This window comes from Lepus europaeus, chromosome 18, assembly GCF_033115175.1.
Source record: "Lepus europaeus isolate LE1 chromosome 18, mLepTim1.pri, whole genome shotgun sequence".
Classification (NCBI taxonomy): domain Eukaryota; kingdom Metazoa; phylum Chordata; class Mammalia; order Lagomorpha; family Leporidae; genus Lepus; species Lepus europaeus.
The window spans coordinates 44,157,727-44,177,487 of record NC_084844.1 but is presented as its reverse complement, the minus strand read 5'-3'; the positions used below and the strand labels follow the sequence as shown (position 1 = coordinate 44,177,487).

Sequence of the window (19,761 nt, the reverse complement as noted above, 5' to 3'; positions counted from 1 at the left end):
TGTGATGACTGTTTGCTAACACACTGTTTTTCTTTGCATGCTGCATGCTGGTCCTTTGCCTTACAGAAGCCGCTGAAGGTAAACCCTTGTTTCTTGTTAGCTTTCCCTAATTGCTGTGATTAGACACATGTTGGCTGCGCCACTTAGATCTGTGTGGGCTGCTCCCTGTCCCCTGCGGCTTTTTTGCCTTCCTACTGTTGGGCCATTGAGGGCGTTTGTCTTCTCCCCTAGAGTAAGAGGAGAGTAAGAGGGAGGGTCCTAATGCATCCCAGGAAGGGGGAGGGAGGTGTGGGCCCCTCTTGGTGACACCCCTCCCACCAGTAGCTACATCCTGGGTGGGCTGGCTCAGCCTCTGACTTTGTCCTCCAAGTTGGGTGTCCTGGAGAAGGGATTTTTGCAGCCGAGTGCCCTCTGGTGGCAGCACATGGAACTACCTCTTTCCTCTCCACCTGGCCCAGGGACACAGGAAGATGCTTGCCCACCAGTCCCTATGGGGCGGGGGAGCCAAAGTACATGGTGGTCATCAGGGGTCCTAAGGAGAAAGACTCAAGATGCCAGATCCCCAGGGCCAGTGCCATGACTCACTTGGTTAATCCTCCGCCTGTGGCGTCGGCATCCCATATGGGCACCGGGTTTTAGTCCTGGTTGCTCCTCTTCCAGTCCAGCTCTCTGCTGTGGCCCAGGAAAGCAGTGGAGGATGGCCCAACTGCTTGGGCGCCTGCACCTGCGTGGGAGACCAGGAAGAAGCACCTGGCTCCTGGCTTCGGATCGCCGTAGTATGTGGCCATAGTGGTCATTTGGGGGGAGAATCAATGGAAGGAAGACCTTTCTCTCTGTCTCTCTCTCTCACTGTCTATCTGTCAAAAAAAAAAAAAAAAAAAGATGCCAGATCCCTCTTCTCCACCCACAGCTGGTCGCAAGCAGTTTGCCCGGCATGAGTGGGCCCAGAAGGCTGCGTACCTGCTGGGCTGCGGCCTGGAGGAGCTGTCCTCGGCCATCTTCAAGCACCAGCACAAGGGTGGGACCCTGCAGCGCTCCACCTCCTTCCGCCAGGGCCCGGAGGAGAGCAGCCGAGGAGATGGAACCGGTACCTGGGGCCCCTTGGGGGTGGATGAGTGGCAGGCTCACCCGGCTCGCAGCCATCTGGGGCGGGGGGCAAGACTGCAGAAGTGAGGGGTGCTTCTGTCAGAGGGAGAAGCCTGGCCCCAGCACCGTGCTGGCTGGGCCCTGGGTAGGACAGGCGCATTCCCAGCCTGGGGGTCCTAGAGCTGCTCCCCTTCCCCCGCAGGCCCGAAGCTGAGCGCACTGGAGTGCTTGGAGGGCATGGCGTCCGGCCTCTACAGCGAACTCTTCACCCTCCTCGTCTCCCTGGTGAACAGGTCTGTGCCAGGCAAGGCCCAGGGGCCGCTGCACCTTGCCTCAGCAGAGGAGGGGTTGTGCCTGTGTGCTGGGGCCTTGGCCGGGAGCAGAGGTTCCCCCCCACTGCCCGCCCCAGCAGAGGGCTAGCTGTCCTTGAGGTCTGGGGAGCCAGGCGCCCGGCCAGGGTTGGGCTCTGGCTCAGGGTGCAGTGGGGCCAGCTGTGACCCCGGCTGTCTCTGTGAAGGGCCCTCAAGTCCAGCCAGCACTCGCTGTGCTCCGTGATGATCGTGGACACGCCGGGATTCCAGAACCCCGAGCAGGGTGGGTCGGCCCGGGGAGCCTGCTTCGAGGAGCTGTGTCACAACTACGCCCAGGACCGGCTGCAGAAGCTCTTCCACGAGCGCACCTTCGTGCAGGAGCTGGAGAGATACAAGGAGGTAGCTTTCGCCCTGAGCGCCCACCGGGCCCCTCTGGCTGCGGCCCCCCAGGGAGGGTTCGTGTGGTGTGGAGGGGGCCCTGCCTCACCTGCCGCTTGCCTCCCAGTCCCTGCGCCCTCTTCCTTCCTGTCCTGTGCTCTCTGGAGTGGGGGTCATGTTGCCCCTTGGGCCTGACCTTTGGCCTTGGCCGCCCTCCTCCCTTGTGGGGTAGTTGCTCTCCAGGAGCCCCTCGTCACCCCCAACCCCCACCCCGGGCTCGATGCATTGCCACAGCGCGGTTCCTGCCCCAAGTGTGTGCGAGCCGGCGCTCCTGCCTCCCTTCCTACTGCTGGCTGCTTGTTTAGGGCCCCTCTGTAAAAGGGTGTCCCGGCTGGGAGGAGCCCTGGGTGCCACCTCCCGAGGGAGGTGGGTTGGGTTGAGTGTCGAGGACGAGGACATATAGTATCAGCGGCCGTCGTCTGTGTCCAGGGATGACTGTGTGGGGCCGGGCGGGTGCGGGCGGGCTCTCCCTGCCTCTCTGACCCTCTGCTGCGAGTGACAGGGGAGTGGGCCGGCAGCCTGGTCTGCGCAGAGCTCGAGAGCTGTAGAACGCGCATGTCGCCTCGGGAGCGGGGCACCGTTTGAGTCTGGGGTGCTGAAGCACAGCTCCGCACCGACCCCAGGAACCCTCCAGCCTGCTCGCAGGGCTGCGCCCGCACCGTGGCCCCAGGCTCGGCACCGCTGTGCCTTCCTTCCTTCCTAGGAGAACATTGAGGTGGCATTTGACGACTTGGAGCCCACCACCGATGACTCAGTGGCCGTCGTGGACCAGGCGTCCCATCAGTCCCTGGTAGGCGGGGTTTGAGCTCCCCTTGTCCTTGTCCCCACTGCTCTGCCACCCTCACTGTGCAAGCTGCTGCCAAGCCGCTGTGAGCTGAGGGAGGGCCTGGCAGCCACGCCCTGCCACCAAGCACTTTATGGCGCTCACATCTGGCTGGGAAGGTGACACTTTCTTCTGCCCAGTGCAGTGGATGCCACAGCTGGGCCGGAAGGCGTCCCTCCTTTCTTACCCCCTCCTGTGCCTGGCCGAGCCTCCAGGGTCCCAAGGACATAGCCACACCCTCCCCGTGTGTCCCCAGAGCCGAGCCGATGCAGCCAGGCAGAGCCGGGCCAGGAGGCAGCACATCCAACAGGGAGACGGCTGCCCGGCTGTCAGGCAGCCTTGGGGGGTTGCATGAATGCGAGCTCATGCCCCTCCCCCAGAGGGCTGGCTCTGTCACCTGCTGTATGAGCATCATGGTGCCTGGGGACACCTGGGGATGGTCCTCCGGTGGGGACCGTGCGCAGGTGCTGTGTGTGAGAACCAGCTGCTCTCCTCCCTCCTGCTCTTCCCTGCATACGGACCTGCCTGGCTGGCACGAGTGGCAGGGCCCTGGGGACAGTGCATGCCTCTAGGGACAAATGCTTACCATGTGCAAGCAGCGCATCTCCCCAGGGAGGCTGGGGCTGCTTTTCCCAGCACCTGGGCCCCTGTGCTGGCCTCCCTTGAGAACCTTTGCCACTCCCAGGAGACGGGGGACGTTGCCAGGGGCCGGCTGGTGTGTTTGAACGGGGCTCAGTCACTCCTCCCCTATGTGGGCCTTCCTTGTTTGGTGGGCCCTGGACTCGGGCAGCTGCACCTCTGGAGAAGGGGACTGCCGTGAGCCTGCCATGTCCCTTCTGACGGCTTTGTCACTCGGCCCTGGTAACCGTGCCGATTCCCCTGGGAGCATGGATGTGGGCAGCTGGGGTCAAAGAGAAGGACGCTTGCTCTTTCCTCGCTCCCTCTTCCTCCTGTCTGTAGAGGCCAGGCTGGATGGGGGTGGGGGGGAGGCTGTGTTGTGGCGTAGCAGGTAAAGCTGCTGCCTGCAGTGCCAGCATCCCATATGGGCGCCGGCTCATGTCCTGGCTGCTCCTCTTCCAATCCAGCTCCCTGCCGATGGCCTGGGAAAAGCAGTGGAAGGTGGCAGAAGTCTTTGGGCCCCTGCACCCCCATGGGAGACCTGGATGGATTTCCTGGCTCTTCAGCCGTTATGACCCTCTAGGGAGTGACCCAGTGGATGGAAGACCTCTCTGTCTTTCACACTCGCTCTGTAACTCTGACTTCCAAATAAATAAATAAAATCTTTAAAAATAAACAAAAAAGAATAGATCGAGGGGAGGTTCAGTCCTTGTTGCCTGAGGTGCCATGGGACAGGTGCAGCCCTAGGCCTGGTTTGCTTGGCCTCCGTTGGGTATTAGAAATCTGAGTCCAAGATTTCCGCCTTCTCTTGAAAACTTGGGACTTAGCAGCACGGACGGTGCTTTTCCAGGATAGCGCTGGCGGCCACCAAGTGGTGCTTGTTCCTTTGGGGGAGGGCACTTGCCTCCCAGCTTGCCCTGGGCTCAGCCGTCTTGGCTTCCACACCCACGAAGTCACCTGTCTTCTGTTTTGGGTCCCTGAGCTCATGCCCTGCAGAGTTCCCGCCTGCAGTGACCCAGCACCTCCTGGGCTCCTGCACAGGGATCGGCGTCAGCCCCAGAGCCGTCACTTACTGAGAGCTTCCGTGGTGCCAGGCACCTGCACAGGGCTTGGCAGGCTTTATCCCGTTTTCGTAAAGTTTATTTTTATTTATTTGAAAGGTGGAGTGACACACACATACATGAGAGACAGAGAGGGAGAGAGAGAGAGATCCTCCATCTGCTGGTTCACTCCTCCAATGGCCACAGCAGCCAGGGTGGGCCAGGAGGAAAAGCAGGAGGCTGGAACTCCATCTGGATGTCCCATGTGCATGGCAGGGACCCGAGTTACTTGATCCATCACCTGCTGCCTCCCAGGGTGCACATTAGCAGGGAGCTGGCTCAGACGTGGGTCCGAAAACTCTCTGAGGCTCTCCCATATAGAATGCAGGCTTCCCAAGCAGCAGCTTAACCCCCTGCCCTGTCCCGTTTACTCTGCCAGGGAGGGCAGGCAGTATGGGCTCACCTAAGCCCTGGGTGACCTGCAAGGGCGTGAGGATGGAAGAGAAGCTCCAGACGTGGGCTTGGATGCAAGAAGCCTTCGTTCTTTGGTGGCCTTGGAGCTGAGTCACAGGAGGCCTGTGTGGCGGTGGGCCTCTGCGCTCTGAGCTCCTTCCAGGCCTCTCCTTCCCCTTGCTGCCGCCTCCCCCACCAGGTGTCAGCAGGGAGCCAGTGGCGGGAGCTCGGGCGTGTGTATGAGCTTGGGGACAGCGCACAGGCCTGGGTGATGAGCTGGGATTTCCTACCCTCTCCGCAGGTGCGCTCGCTGGCCCGCACGGACGAGGCAAGGGGCCTGCTGTGGCTTTTGGAAGAGGAGGCGCTGGTTCCTGGGGCCACGGAGGACGCCCTCCTGGAGCGCCTCTTCTCCTATTACGGCCCCCAGGAAGGCGACAAGAAAGGTAGGGGGCAGCGGTGCAGGGGGCGCCTCTGCTTCCTCTCCAGACACGGCTGAGACCTCCCCACGCCCCCCAGGCTTGGACTCTGTGCCCTGCCCGTCAGTACCTCGCTTCTCCCGCCCGCAGGCCAGAGCCCCCTCCTGCGCAGCAGCAAGCCTCACCATTTCCTCCTGGGCCACAGCCATGGCACCAACTGGGTGGAGTACAACGTGGCTGGCTGGCTGGGCTACACCAAGCAGAACCCGGCCACCCAGAACGCCCCCCGGCTCCTGCAGGACTCCCAGAAGTAAGAGCCCCGCCTACTCCCCAGCCCCACCACAACTGCTTCCAGGGCTCCCTGCTCCCCAGAGGTGGCTCAGAGCCCGAGGGGCCTCCACTTCTAGAGCCCAGAGTGGGGCCAGGTGGCCTTGATGGTGCAGGGATGGCCTCCTGGAGTGGCAGCGGGGGCAGAGGTGGCCAGAGGTGCCTGGAGTTTTACAACTGAGTAACACCCCACTTTTTTCAGGGAAGGCAGCAGCGGTCTTAGAAACCCCTGGGCCCCATGAGCCGTCATTCATTCATTCATTCACTCATTTATTCCGTAGATGGTGGGGACCTCTAGGGCTTTGGCTGTCAGCAGTGAACAAAGCAAAAATCTCTGTCCTGTGTAGGCTCATGGCTTGGTAGGGGAGGCAGCTGGTTATGTCCTAAGTAAATGACGCCATGCGCTCTCCTGCTGCGTGGGAAACAGTCCCTCAGCCCCCTGCCCTCCCCAGAAGGGAGAAGAGGCAGCTGTCTTCTGCCCGAGCCCCGCCCACCCCTGGCTTCTGCCCGTCTACACTCCTCCCTTCCTGCCAAGCAGTCCCTCTGTGGTGCAGGCCCGGCAGCACGAGCCCGGTCACCCAGGCCCCTGGCCTCGGCCATAGGGGCATTGCTTGGTGTCCCGGGGCTAGGAGAAGGCACTGCCTCTCCTGCCCCTTGAATGGGACATTTGCCCCCCCCCCCCCACCTCTGGCAGAAAGGTCATCAGCAGCTTGTTCCTGGGCCGCGTGGGCGGCACCACCGTGCTGTCCGGCTCCATCGCGGGGCTAGAGGGCGGCTCCCAGCTGGCGCTGCGCCGGGCCACCAGCGTCCGCAAGACCTTTACCACGGGCATGGCTGCCGTCAAGAAGAAGTCCCTGTGCATCCAGATCAAGCTGCAGGTGGTGAGTGGGCTGGTCCCGGCCCTTGTGACCCCTACCCCCACCCAGCCAGGCCGGCAGGCAGGCCCGGGAGCTGTGGGCACACCGCCACTGTGACTCCATGCTGCAGCCCAGCAGGGGTGTCTAGCTTGCGTGTTCTGGCCGGCGCAGGACACCTGCTGTGCTGTGAGGAGGGGAGGTGCCCCAGCCGCCCCGTTGCCCTGACAGCTCTCCCTCCTCTCCGGCAGGATGCCCTCATCGACACCATCAAGAAGTCCAGGATGCATTTCGTGCACTGCTTCCTGCCCGTGGCCGAGGGCTGGGCCGGGGAGCCCCGCTCCGCCTCTTCCCGCCGCGTCAGCAGCAGCAGTGAGCTGGACCTGCCCTCGGGAGACCCCTGTGAGGCCGGGCCCCTGCGGCTGGATGTGCCCCTGCTGCGGGCCCAGCTCCGTGGCTCCCGCCTGCTGGACGCCATGCGCATGTACCGCCAAGGTGAGGCCGCCCTCCCTCGCAACCCTGGCTCCCATTCCTAGCTGGTCCTGCCCCTCCTCCTCCCGAAGGGTCGGGCCCTGGGGCTGGCGGGGTGCTGCCCCGTCCTGCCCGCTCTGCTGCCCGCCTCCCCCGGCAGGCCTCTCTTCTCACCACTCCCAGCCCTTTCTCTGTGGCTTTCCCTCACTCCCTCTCTTCCCCGACACCCGCCCTGGCCCTCAGTCCCCATCATGTGTGAGTGTGGGCAGGTCAGCTGTGCCCACAGACCCGATGCCCCTTCAGAGCCACCTGCCCAGGGAGAATGAGCTGCTCAGTTTATCTGACGTTGTTAAGTTCCTGAGAAAGGCCACATAGGCCCGCTTCATGGGCCCTTCTGGACGAGGGGGCCGAGAGGACGTGAAGGTCGGAACCGTGCTGCAGGCCTTTGTCTCCCGGCCAGCACGGCTGATTCTAGACCCTCCCGCTCCATAGTTCTTTTCCTCCTCACCGCCTTGTGAGGAGCCTAAGGCCCAGAGCAGTTAAGTAGCTTGCCCAGGGTTGCACAGCTCAGCTCATGAGTGGCATTGTGGGGTTCGGCTGCAGAATCTGGCGCCTCCAGTGAGGCTTTGTTCGGAGTGGGTTTGCTGGGTGTCTCCTCCTTTGTCCTCAGCTGGAGGAGCAGGCAGGGTCCCCTACCCCCACCCCCCAGCCAGATTCCCCAGGGCCATCCCCACCAGCATGGTCCCTCTTCCTCAGCAGCCGAAGCCAGGAAGCGGGTTCCCTGTCCTGCTCTAAATAAATCATCGATCTGTCCCCACGTCTGGATATGGAGTTGGTGTTTATTATTTCAAAACCAGGCTGTTACCACTCTGAACCAAAATCAATGTGCTTTACTCAAACAAGCAGATCGATGAGGCCAGCGGCAGCAGCCCCTCCCCCGGCCCCCGGCCCCTAGCCACCGTCGATAGCGCTGATGATTAATTAAGATGCCAGGCGTCCAGACCCGCTATCCTGGCCCATCAATTTAATTGCAATTCAGATACAATCAATAGCTCACTTTGTCTTGGCCCCTCAGCGGCCCCCGCCTCCTGTTTCAATTATCAGGCACATGCATCAGCCTCATCTCCCAGTTGGAGGGTTTCCCGGAGCCAGGCACACCCCCTCCCCCCACCGGCTCTTAGGAGCCCAGGGTTCGGGGTTCGGTTCTGCCTCCAGCTATGGCCTTTGTGCCCTTGGGCAAACCGGCTGCTCCACCTGTCAGGCCTCCGTTTCCGTGTCTGAAAGATGACCTGGGTCTGGTCTAAGACCCCTTCCTGGTTTGGAATTCGGTGGCTGTAGCCATGAGCCTCCGGGTCCTTCACCGCGGGCGGTGGTGAGGTCAGAGTGACCCGGGGTCACCGCCCACTTGCCACCACTGTGAGTCACCTTCTCTTGACCCCCCCAAGCCCAGTCACTCTAGGGAACAAGAATCTACACGTGCTTTTGGTTGCCTGGCCCAGGGCTCAGGGTCAAGGTGGGGCAGGGAGGGGAGCCCTGTCAGATCCTGCTGCAGGGGACATGCTGAGTGCCCACCAGGTGAGCCATGCTGGGCCGTCCCTGTATTTTCTCACCTGATCTCCCTGACTGCCATGCAAGATAAATGCTTGGGCGCCCATTTAAAGAGGAAGAGACTGAGGCCCAGAGAGGTTGAGTGACTGGCCTGAGGTCATCCCAGGCCCTGAGAGGCAGCCCATGCACTTTTCCTCTTAGCCACTCACAGGCCATTTGCTCATCGAGCCCCCAAGACCCATTCTGCCTGGGTTGCATCAGAGTCACGGAGCTGGGGGCTCCGCAGCACCTTAGAGACCACCCAGGATCCCCAGAGCGTTCCTTCCAGCTGGTCTGCACACCTCGCTGACTCGGAACTGCTTCCTCACAGAGGCGCCTATTCCCGCCCTGAACCTGTCCCACTGTGGGGCACCCTCATTAACCCGGCCCCTCCTCCTCAGCGCTCCTCTGCGGGCCTGCCTCATCCCCACAGTCCTGCCTGCCCACTGTCCAGGGTACCCGCGTGCACGAGCTGCAGGCGGGGCGTGCAGGAGTGGACAGGGTGCCGACTGACCCGGCTCTGGCCGTTCCCCCCAGGTTACCCTGACCACATGGTGTTCTCCGAGTTCCGCCGTCGCTTCGAAGTCCTGGCCCCACACCTGACCAAGAAACACGGACGCAACTACATCGTGGTGGACGAACGGCGGGTAGGCCCCCAGCTGACCCCTGTCCCTCTGCTCAGACCCTTACGTCAGCTGCCCTTCCACACAGCTAGGCTGGCCTCATTCACGCTCCCGGTTTGAGGTGCCCAGCGCAAGGATGGGGCACCAGCGGTGGCCGTGTGGAGACGGACACTGGGCGAGGACCCTAGGACTGGACGGGAGCTCCGGGGCCAAGTTAGGACCAGTGCTTGGGGAGCCCTGTGGACAGCACCAGGCCCCTCAGCTTTGGGCTCAGGGGTGGGGTCAGGTTCCCACAGCAGGAAGCCGTCCTGTCTGGGACAAGCTCTCCTCCTGGCAGGAAGACTGGTGTGGAAGCCCCCTTGGGGCCAGGAGGAGCTCAAGGCCACCGGGCTGCGGACGGGGTATCTGTGCATCCTATGCTGCCGCCTTGACCCCAGAAGCAGCTCCTCGTGCAGCAGAGGGCTCCTTGAGCAGGGCCCCTGCTTCCCTGTGCTCTGCACCCAGCACTGCCAGGGGCTCCCCCCCACAGGTGGCCAGGAAGCCCCACAGCCATGCCCAGCCATTCTCCAAGTGCCCCTGAGGCCCTGCCCACACCCACCAAGGCCTGAGACGTCCTCAGCAGGCCCGTCACTGGTGGTGTGGGGACCGACGACCCGTCTTACACCCGCTTCACCCCAGCCTCCAGCTCGTGGCTGCACTGGGCACCTTGCCTCCGAGGTCCCCGATGGCAGCGTGGCCATCCCTGACCATAGCCTCGTGCCCGCCTGCTCGTGGAGTCCGTGTGGATCTCACGTGTGCTCTATTCTGTCACCTCCCTAAGACCTCGCTTCTTTTGCTGCTCAGCCTCGCCGTCCTGGTCCAACCCTCCAGCTGCTCACGCTCCGTGTCTCCCAGAGCAGCCACCCTTTGACCCTGCCCCAAGGACCAGCCTGGGCATCCCCAGGGCTGTGGGGGAAACCGTGCAGCCTGAATGGCGGCGGGTCCGGAGTCCTCCACGTCCTCTTCCCTTTCCCGCCGGGCTGCCGGCTCCTCACCTGCTACTCCTTCCTCCTCTCTTTCTCCTGAGCCTGCACAGCCCAGCGTCCCTGGGCCTCTTCCTGGCGCATGACCTTGCCCCTGGGCTCAGATAAAGCGAGGTTCTCTTTCTGCCTCCTTCGCGCTTGTCCTCTTGGGAGCGGTGGCCCTTGCTCGGGCCTCCCAGAGCCATTCTTTTGGTCCCAAGACCTGCTCACAGCCATGGCTCGTCCCCTCGGCCTCTCCACCTCTCCTGGTGGTGACGAGTTCTGCAGACAGAGCTTTCTGAAAGCAGAGGGCAGGTGGGCCCGGTCTCTCCCGCCCCAGACCCGGATGTTCCTCCTGCCACCCTCCCCACCCCCAGCAGCTGCCACGGTGTTGCCGCCAGCGGGTGCTTTGCCGCCCTTCCCTGAAGTCTCAGCTCATGTGGCTGTGTGTTCCCTGCTCTGCCTCTGTGCTGGCTTCTCCTCGCCCCGTCCTTACTCCCTCTGAACTCTTCTTGTACTTGGCCCCACGGCAAAGCTCCCCCTCTTCAATGGATCTTGCTGCCCGAATGTTTCCCACTCCGCCCCATCTTCCCCGGACAGCCGCGTCCACAGCCCCGCTTCAGTTCCCGCGTGCTTGTTCGCGGCTCGCGGTCAGCACCTCTGCCTGGCCCCTCTCTGCCCAGGCGCGCATTCCCATCCAGCCAGGGCTGTGCTCTTCTCCCTGGGCACGGGGTGAACTCAGGCCCAGCAGGTTCAAGCCCCATGCGCGCCGCTCCTTCTCTCCACCTCCCTGCCTTGGGGAGTGGTGCCACTGTCCGTCGCATCCCCAAGGCAGGGGTCTCCGTGAGACCCTGGCTTCCTCCTCCCATATCAGGTGAGGCGCCTGCTCCTCTGTCATCTTGGGTCAGGCTGCAGCCTCCCTCCCTTACTGCCTAAGGAGTCGCTCACTGTCTTCCAGCCATTTGCCAGTGGGATTGCAAAATGCCAGTCTCATCACGTCCTTGTCCGAGAGCAAGCAACCTTGAGGGGCTCCCAGAGCACGCAGCACCCCCGCCCCCAGCAGCCCCTAGCCCACCTCTCTGGTTGTACCTGAACCCCTCTCCACACCCCTGCCTCCAGCTAAAGTGAACTGCTCAGCGTCTCCTCCATGCCTTCTGCTCCTTGTGCTTCCAGGCTTCTGCTCACGCTGGTCCCTGGGCCTGAAAGGCCCTCGGCCCGACTTCATCTAGCACAGTGCTCAGCACAGCCAGCGCCTCCTCCAGGGTGCCTTCCAGGGTCCCCTTGTCTGGCCGAAGCACCTCCTCCTCTCCATACCTGGCAGGTTCACTTGCTCCCAACAAGAAAGCTCATTCCTCTCATAGTCGTCTCCGTGTTGCCCGAGTCTGACTCGGTGCCTGGCACTGCAGAGCTCACCAGCAGGGCTTGTGGCACAGATAACAGATGGTTTGGGTGGAGGGGGAGCACTGAGTGGAGGTGAGGCGCCCCGGTGGGCTCCCTGACGGAGGTCTCTCCCCACAGGCCGTGGAGGAGCTGCTGGAGTCCTTGGACCTGGAGAAGAGCAGCTGCTGCTCAGGCCTGAGCCGGGTAAGTCGCCCCTCAGAGGCAGCCAGGCCTGCCCTCCCTGGTGGGCATGTCTCAGTCTTGGCCCCCCAGTTCCACCCCTACCAGTCCCTCGGGGTTGCCTCCTGCAGGCCACAGGCCAGGGAGGCAGATGTTCCGAGGGGCAGCAAATTGGAGCTACCCCCACTCTCTGGATAACTGGTTCATTAAGTGCTGCAAAAGCCTCTGTGATGTCAGGAAGGGGTGTGTTGGAAGATGGGCTTGAACTTGGCCTGAGTCCTGGTGTAGGAAGTAGGGAAGACAGAAGGGCTAGGCTCAGAGGAGGTGGGCAAGAAGGAGCAGGGAGGCCATGGGCACGGTGCTGCAGAGGGCAGAGCACCCTTGGGAGCTGCCAAAGCTGCCAGGGTCCCAGAGGAGCAGGCAGGACGTGGTGAGGCTGTGCTGCCACTACCTGCCCACGAGCCAGACTCCTCATCGGAATGGAACGTGGTGCTGGAGAGGCAGGCCCGCCCATCCCTGCCTGGTGTCAGTCTACTGCATCGCTGCCACCCAGGGCCAGTGGAGCTGTCTGCCCACAGGCGGGGACCCTGCGTGGCCCCCCACCCCCACCCCGAGGCTGGGACATCTGCGTATGTGCTCTGAGGGCTTGGGTGGAAGGGGGGGAGGCCAGTGGGGAGCCAGGGAGAGGGGTCTGGACCTGGCTACCTGGTAGCAGAGGGAAGGAACTCTGCATTGAAGGCTCCATGGGGAGTGTGAGGTGGCAGCAGGATCTTGCGAGACAGGCTTGTACGTTACAAAGTCCTCTGCTCTCTACTCTCTGCCGCATTTGGAGTCCCTGGGTTCTCCCACTGTGCCTCTCCGTGTGCCTGCCTCCTTTCTCTCTGCCCTGCCCTTCTAAGCTCAGAGGTCTGCCGGCTGGGTTTCCTTGCTGGGACCGTCTGCAGTCAAGGGTTTGTTCAGCTGTCCAGCCTCTCCGGGCTTGGCTCACTCAACTCTCCCACCTGGCTGCTGCCAGCTGACACCGGGGGTGGCCTCTCCCCCAAGCCAGGGCCCAGGTTCTCAGGCACCAGTTAGGCAGGAGGAGGCCTGTCTGGGCTGGTCCTCTCCCCAGCTGCCATCCCAGCCCTCTGTGTCCTGATCACCCAAGAATCCAGGGCCCGCTGGCGCTCAGGGTGCAGAGTTGGATGCTTGCTGCTGACATCCGGTCTGGGAAAGAAAGCCTGGGTCTTGTTGGTTAGCACTGGCTGGGGAGCGGGGAGCCCCCGTGTGTCTGTCACCTTATTTCAGAGGAGGGAGGGGGTCTTCATCGGCGCCCACGGGATTTTGAGGGCTCGGGCAAGGCCTATGGGGCGCTGGGGGCCCCTGACTTTGTAAACTGTGTAGGAATGGGTGTGCTGGGGAGGAGACGAGCCTGAGTGTGCTCCCGATGAGCAGAAGGGTCCTCAGCTTCAGGAGAGAGCTGCGGCTCGCTGCTGTAGCCTCAGGACTTCTCTCTTCCCGTTGTGTTGCGGGCCCTTCCTTGTCCTCCGTGCTGGCACCTGCCCTTCTCAGGTAGCCCTGTGTGCCCGCCAGGCAGGCTTGCCCACCTCCAGGGGGCACTTGATGTTCCCTTCCCCCACAGGTAGAATCCAGACTCACGTATTAAGGAAAGGGGGATTCAGGTAGGGCCTGAGACCCTGGGAGACCCCACTTAGCCCTGCTGTGGATTTGGGGCGGTCACCGGGCCAGAGGCGTGCCTTTCGCAGCAGATCCCTCTGCCCTGCGGGGGTCCTTGGCAAGCCTTGGCTTCCCCTGGCCATTACACCTTCTCTGCACCAGGTGGAGTCACTGCCCCCTCCCAGGACACCGGAGGGAGTCCTTTGTTTACCTGCCCGCTGCTCCCAGCCCCTCACTCCTCTCCTCCGAGTGGGGAAACCTGACTCAGTGCCATGAGGAAAGGCTGGGCGTGGGGGCGCTCAGCTGCCTCCTCCAGCCCCCAAACCTGTATGACAGGTCCCCCTGCCTGCCAACCCCCGCCCACCTTGCTGGCTTCTTCATGACAAGGTGAAACCCCAGGAGTGTGGGGGTGGGGCGCTGGCACGTGAAAGAGGAGCCCGCCTGACAGGAAACTGAGTGCGGGTGGGGGTCAGAATGCAGGAGCCCCCCCCCCCCCCCCCACGGCCGTGTGCCCTCCTCTTCCTCTGCAGCTACTCCCTGGGTCTTCCTCTCACAGCCATCCGCTCCACCTGATCCCAGGCCCCTGACATCCTGCAGGTGGGGCGGTGGGCGGTGGGCAGGCCTTGGTAGGGTGTGGCACAGGGCAAGGCCATGTCGCTGCAGTCCCCAGGGAAGAAGCCATGGCTCTCCGTGCCCCAGGTGTCTGTCTCCCTGTGCCTTTCCTCTCCTCCCATCTCTTGGAAGTCAGCGTTCACAGCTCGCTCCTCCCCTCCCAAACCTCCCATCACAGCCTCCCTCTGGCTCAGCCTTCCCGGGGCCTCTTCCTGCTCCTCCCTCCTCTCCTGGACAAGTGGATTTTCAGGCTCTTCCCAACCTAGGGCCACACTCCCCAGCCTGCCAGCCTCCAGGGCCAGCTGCCTGTTCCTGCAGCTCCTCGCTTCCCTCAGCAGGGCTGCCCCGGCCCCGGGCTCTTGTCTTCACCTGCCTGCTTCCACACAGGTGTTCTTCCGGGCGGGCACGTTGGCGCGGCTGGAGGAGCAGCGGGACGAACAGACCAGCAGGCACCTGACCCTGTTCCAGGCGGCCTGCAGGGGCTACCTCGCACGCCAGCACTTCAAGAAAAGAAAGGTGCCTTGCCTGGGCCTAGCTGGCCTTCACAGGAATGCAGGGGGAGGAGGCTGATCCTGGGGCTCTGGGTTATTACCTGGGGAGAAGAGGTTCCCACTCCCAGGGGCTCCATGCTCCGGCCCAGGGCAGGGAACGGGCAGCTCCCAGGTGCTAGTGGTGTGTGGGTGGGTGTGCCCAGCACAGAGCCCTGTGGCCTGGTTGGGAGGGCTGTGTCGAGGGTTAGGGGAGCAGGGCCCAGGCCAAGGTGGGCTCTGCACCGTAGGCTGCTCCATGAAGATTAAGGAGCTGTGTCAGCGACTCCTTTTCTTATTAGCAAGTCCATAAAACAGCCAGTACTGCCGCCTCTTGTGTTTCAGCAAGATTAGGTTTTATAGCACAGCTAGGCCAGGGTGCTGGAAATAATCAGGCAGCAAATAAAGCAGATGAGATGATCCTAATGACGGTGGGGTGGTGAGTGCCCAGTGCAGTGCTCCCCACCCTGAGAGGCGGGTGGCTGGGGGCTGGCAGGGGCTGGGAGGGGCTCTGGGTTGGGGGCCAGGGTGCCAGGCTGGGCCCGGGGGCACTGAGAGCCCTGCTTTGTGCCACGCCCACCCGACTGCAGATCCAGGACCTGGCTATCCGCTGCGTCCAGAAGAACATCAAGAAGAACCGGGGGGTGAAGGACTGGCCCTGGTGGAAGCTGTTCACCACCGTGCGGCCCCTCATCGAAGTGCAGCTATCAGAGGAGCAGATCCGGAGCAAGGACGTAAGAGCGGCCCTGGGCAGCCAAGTCTGTGAGGACACGCTGGGGCGAGGGTCTGGCTCCTTCCCCCCAACCCCAGTGCTGCTCAGTTTCGTGCAGAGAGCTTGCGTTCCTGCACCTTGCCCGTCAAACAGACGTCCCTCTGGGGGCGCTGGCCAAGCCCCTGGGTCATCTCCTAGGAGAAAATCTGGGACATCCTCAGAGTCTGGGGACAGGAACCCTGGGCAGCAGCAGCCCTCCTGTTGGGGACACGCCTCCCTGCTAGAGTCCTGGTCCCTGTCTCCTTAGCTTTGTCACCGTGCAGGGGTGCAGACCCAGAGCCCCAAGCGCTCGCAGTGCCTCTGGCCACTTTGCCTCCTTGCCCCCCCAGGAGGAGATCCAGCAGCTGCGGGGCAAGCTTGAGAAGGTGGAGAAGGAGCGGAACGAGCTGCGGCTCAACAGCGACCGGCTGGAGACCCGGGTGAGTGGCCAGCCGCACCAGGAAGACAGGCCCACCGTTGCAGCCTGGCCCTGGCCCAGCCCGGCCTGGCCCAGCCCAGCCCAGGAGCGCTGCCCACGTGTGTTCTGGCTGAGCAAGGCGGGCGCTGTAGCTGCAGGTGTCTCCCTCCCCCAACCCCAGATCTCAGAGCTGACATCGGAGCTGACGGATGAGCGTAACACAGGAGAGTCCGCCTCCCAGCTGCTGGACGCCGAGACTGCCGAGAGGCTCCGCGCTGAGAAGGAGATGAAGGACCTGCAGGTGAGGGCAGGGCCAGGCTGAGGACAGCGGGCTGTGACCGCCACACCCCACTGCCCCATGCTCCCCCCAGAGACACTTGGCATCTTCACCATTAGCCCGGCCTCCCGGGGGAACTGGAGCCCTGAGCCTGCTTGGGACCTTGTCTGAGTAGTTCTGAGTGAGTGTGAAATGGCCATCTCCTCCCTACCACCCCACAGAGCCAGTACGATGCCCTGAAGAAGCAGATGGAGGTGATGGAAATGGAGGTGATGGAGGCCCGGCTCATCCGGGCGGCCGAGCTCAATGGCGAGGTGGACGACGATGACACGGGTGGGTCCGAGGCCCGCGTTGGTGCCCACCCCTGGGCCCTCACGCCCCTCTAAGATCAGGGTGCAGTGAACAGATGAGAAAGTAGAGGTGCAGGTAAATGCAGGGGATCGTCACGACGAGGACACGTGTCGGGGCCAGAGGCCTAGCAGTCACTGGGTAGAAGTCAGCACCCCCTATAGTCTGCTCCTGGTGGGCGGCCCATGGCTTCCACCTTGGGAAGAAGCCACCTTCCCAGGGGCCTCCTTCCTGCCCTGCCCTCCTCCCCCTCTGTCTCTTCCTGGGGGCTCTCAGCATCTCTGCCCGCTCCCAACCGCGCAGGTGGCGAGTGGCGGCTGAAGTACGAGCGGGCAGTGCGGGAGGTGGACTTCACCAAGAAGCGGCTGCAGCAGGAGTTTGAGGACAAGCTGGAGGTGGAGCAGCAGAGCAAGAGGCAGCTGGAGAGGCGGGTGAGGCCACGGGCAGGGCTGGGGCCGTGTGCCAGCCTGGTGACCGGCTGGAGGCAGGCAGACCCCAGGAGCAGCGGGGAAGGTCGGCGTGTGAGCCCCTCAGTGCGGGGACAGCTTCTCGGGTTCCCGGGAGGCCCTGGGCTCTATGCCTCCTCCCCAGTGTCCCCTCCCTCTCCACGCCGCTGACCATGCACCTGCCCTGGACCCTAGCTCGGGGACCTACAGGCAGACAGTGACGAGAGCCAGCGGGCCCTGCAGCAGCTCAAGAAGAAGTGCCAGCGGCTGACCGGGGAGCTGCAGGACACCAAGCTGCACTTGGAGGGCCAGCAGGTCCGCAACCATGAGCTGGAGAAGAAGCAGAGGAGGTGGGTGGGCCTCCGTCCTGGGCCCAGAGAGCAGCCACAGACAGGGCTCCCTCCACCTCCTCATGGGAGGGCCTGGATTTGGCCAGGGGCCTGGCTGGCACGGTCACAGGTCCTGGCAGGTGACCAAGGGTTCACTCCCAACCTCCAGGGGAGACACAGACCAGGTCCCCCTCGAAGGCCTGTGCAGGCCTCCACTCTGACATGCTCCCCCCGTATGTGCCCGTCACTGCCTCCGGCCCTGCCCCGTGCCCCCACCCAGCTCTGCACTTGCCTCAGCCACACAAACACTCTCCCGACTAATGTCGTTAAACTACCGCGCCACTTCCATCTCATTACGGTAATGACACAAGGAGGGGGGCAGCCTCACAGGAGAAAATCCAATCTAAATTAATTTCCCTGACTGTGGATGGGAATGGGGCGCCTTTATTAGCAACACGGAGGAGCCCACACACCCTGGCAACAGCGGGAGGGCCCCGAGGAGCGGGAGCAGCCCCATTTCCCCTCCGCAGGGGCGGCTTCTCAGTAGAGATGCCCTTAGCCTTTGGGGAGGGGCAGCCCTCCACCCACAGCCCTCCCAGCACTCCAGCTCACCCCTGGCCTCCTGGACGCACTGCCATCTTCCTCACAAGGTGGCCACCTGGGAAGAAGGGAAGCAGGAAGGCACCTGGAGGACCTGCTTCCCTCCTCCTCATCTCACCCCCACCTGCCCTTTTACCCAAAGGCAGGCACCCTTTGTGGGACCCCCTTCCCGGCACCCGAGTGCCAGTGCCAGCCCTATTTACCGTGTCGCCGTGCTCCCCGCTGGGCAGGTTATTAGTTTTCAGCCACCTGGAGTTTTCTTGCTTTCTTCTGATGTGGGGTGGGGGTGGGGGTAGGGGGGTGGTTCGATTTCCATGGGAACCTGATTGACTATTCAGGGAAGGGGTTAGTAGGAACCTCAGCCATTTGCTCCTTATTTGGAGTCACTGGGCGGGAGATGGGAGTGTGGGAATAGAAGAGCAGAGACAGAGGCCCTGAACTATGTGCCCACTGGAGCACACCGCCTGCTGGGGACTGCTGGAGCCAGGCATGGGTGTCCCCTTGGGGACAAGGGTGCTGCTGGGGCAGGGGATCCTGGCCAGTGCCTGGAGCCCAGAGGCAGGTGCAGGAGCCAGCAGCTTCGTCTACAGTTGCTGAATCATACTGTGGAGAGTGAGCGGGATGAGGCAGGGCATCCACTTCCACCCATTCTGGTCCCCACTCTGCCCTCACCCTGGCCCCTCATCCTGCTCTGTTGAAACAGAAGATGTAGAGCCTTGAGTCCTGAAGAGAGCGCCTCTGCCTTTTCCAGCCCAGGGGTTCTTTAGTCCATCTTGAGAAAGGGCTCCCTCAATGGCATGCCCCCATCCCAGACCGTAGCCTGACCTGTGACCTCTGAACGTCACCCCCGCCTCACCACCAGCCCCGAATCAGGGCTGCACGCACCCCCAGCCCTGCGTGTGTCCTGCCCACGTTGGTGGCACTGTTTCTGGGTGTCTGACCGAGCCGCCCCCCGCCCCTGCAGGTTTGACAGCGAGCTCTCGCAGGCGCACGACGAGGCCCAGCGGGAGAAGCTGCAGCGGGAGAAGCTGCAGCGGGAGAAGGACATGCTCCTGGCTGAGGCTTTCAGCCTGAAGCAGCAGCTCGAGGTGGGCGGGGCCTTCCTCCACCTGTGCTCTGCGCCCCAGCCCGCCCCCCCCCCCCCCCCCACTGCCCAGCACCAACCTGGTCTTCTCATTCGCCCCAGGAAAAAGACATGGACATCGCAGGGTTTACCCAGAAGGTTGTCTCACTAGAGGCTGAGCTCCAGGACATTTCTTCCCAAGAATCCAAGGACGAGGCCTCTCTGGCCAAGGTCAAGAAACAGCTCCGGGACCTGGAGGCCAAGGTCAAGGATCAGGAAGAGGAGCTGGATGAGCAGGCGGGGACGATCCAGATGCTGGAACAGGTGCTAGAGGGCTTGGCCAAGGGAGGGACGAAGGGTCACCAGAGGTGCCAGCAGCCCCACAGCCAGCCCTGGGTGTGGGCCAGAGGAGGGCAGGATCCCATATCCATTCAGCTGCTTGTTCTCTCTCTCACCTACTCGCAAAATGTTGAGTGAGCACCTGATCCGTGCCAGCCACAGTGTGAAGACAATTAAGCTCTCACAGAGCTTTCTGCAAAAACAAATCTTGATCAAGCTCTCGTAGTGAGGGGTGGGGGATGCGCAGCAGCCTGCAAGCCCTGGGCCGCCCCACTGGCCCACCACTGAGCCCTCAAGTCAGTTCAGGGAGCTAGAGCCTGCAGGCCAAATGGAAAAGTTGCAGAACAGTGCCCACCTCCAGCAGCCTGTCTCTGGGCCAGTGCCAGACACCTAGTAAAGGGAGCCACACTTCTTGGCAGAAGCCTGCTGCCAGGGAAGCAAGGGGCGAGCAAAGGGCCTTGGCTGGGTGCACCTGCTCCTGAGACCCAGGAGAGCTCCGAGGCAGGGGAGGGGCAGTGGGCTGCTGGGGATGGGACCCTGACCCCTCCGCCAACCACTGCAGGCCAAGCTGCGTCTAGAGATGGAGATGGAGCGGATGAGGCAGACCCATTCCAAGGAGATGGAGAGTCGGGACGAGGAGGTGGAGGAGGCCCGGCAGTCATGCCAGAAGAAGGTGAGGTGTCTGGGCACTTACCTGTCACACCAACACCTATTCCCCCACACTGCTTCAAAGTAAGGGTTTTTAATTTCATTTTAATCACTTGGGAGATGGGGAGAATGAGAAAGG

At 62.8% G+C, this 19,761-nt stretch overlaps 1 protein-coding gene across 1 annotated transcript in view; it reads left to right on the top strand.

The window, feature by feature from the left end:
- The window catches only part of MYO18A (myosin XVIIIA), a 95,872-nt gene that overhangs the window by 56,955 nt on the left and 19,156 nt on the right, over positions 1 to 19,761 (top strand). Inside the window, 20 exon segments of the mRNA XM_062215844.1 lie at positions 911 to 1,087; positions 1,289 to 1,379; positions 1,604 to 1,796; positions 2,539 to 2,625; positions 5,071 to 5,212; positions 5,336 to 5,495; positions 6,207 to 6,393; positions 6,618 to 6,861; positions 8,962 to 9,071; positions 11,567 to 11,632; positions 14,264 to 14,392; positions 14,994 to 15,137; positions 15,505 to 15,594; positions 15,754 to 15,873; positions 16,071 to 16,182; positions 16,501 to 16,628; positions 16,839 to 16,993; positions 18,537 to 18,660; positions 18,759 to 18,959; positions 19,537 to 19,647. Of these exon segments, the coding sequence (XP_062071828.1) occupies positions 911 to 1,087; positions 1,289 to 1,379; positions 1,604 to 1,796; positions 2,539 to 2,625; positions 5,071 to 5,212; positions 5,336 to 5,495; positions 6,207 to 6,393; positions 6,618 to 6,861; positions 8,962 to 9,071; positions 11,567 to 11,632; positions 14,264 to 14,392; positions 14,994 to 15,137; positions 15,505 to 15,594; positions 15,754 to 15,873; positions 16,071 to 16,182; positions 16,501 to 16,628; positions 16,839 to 16,993; positions 18,537 to 18,660; positions 18,759 to 18,959; positions 19,537 to 19,647 (2,771 nt within the window).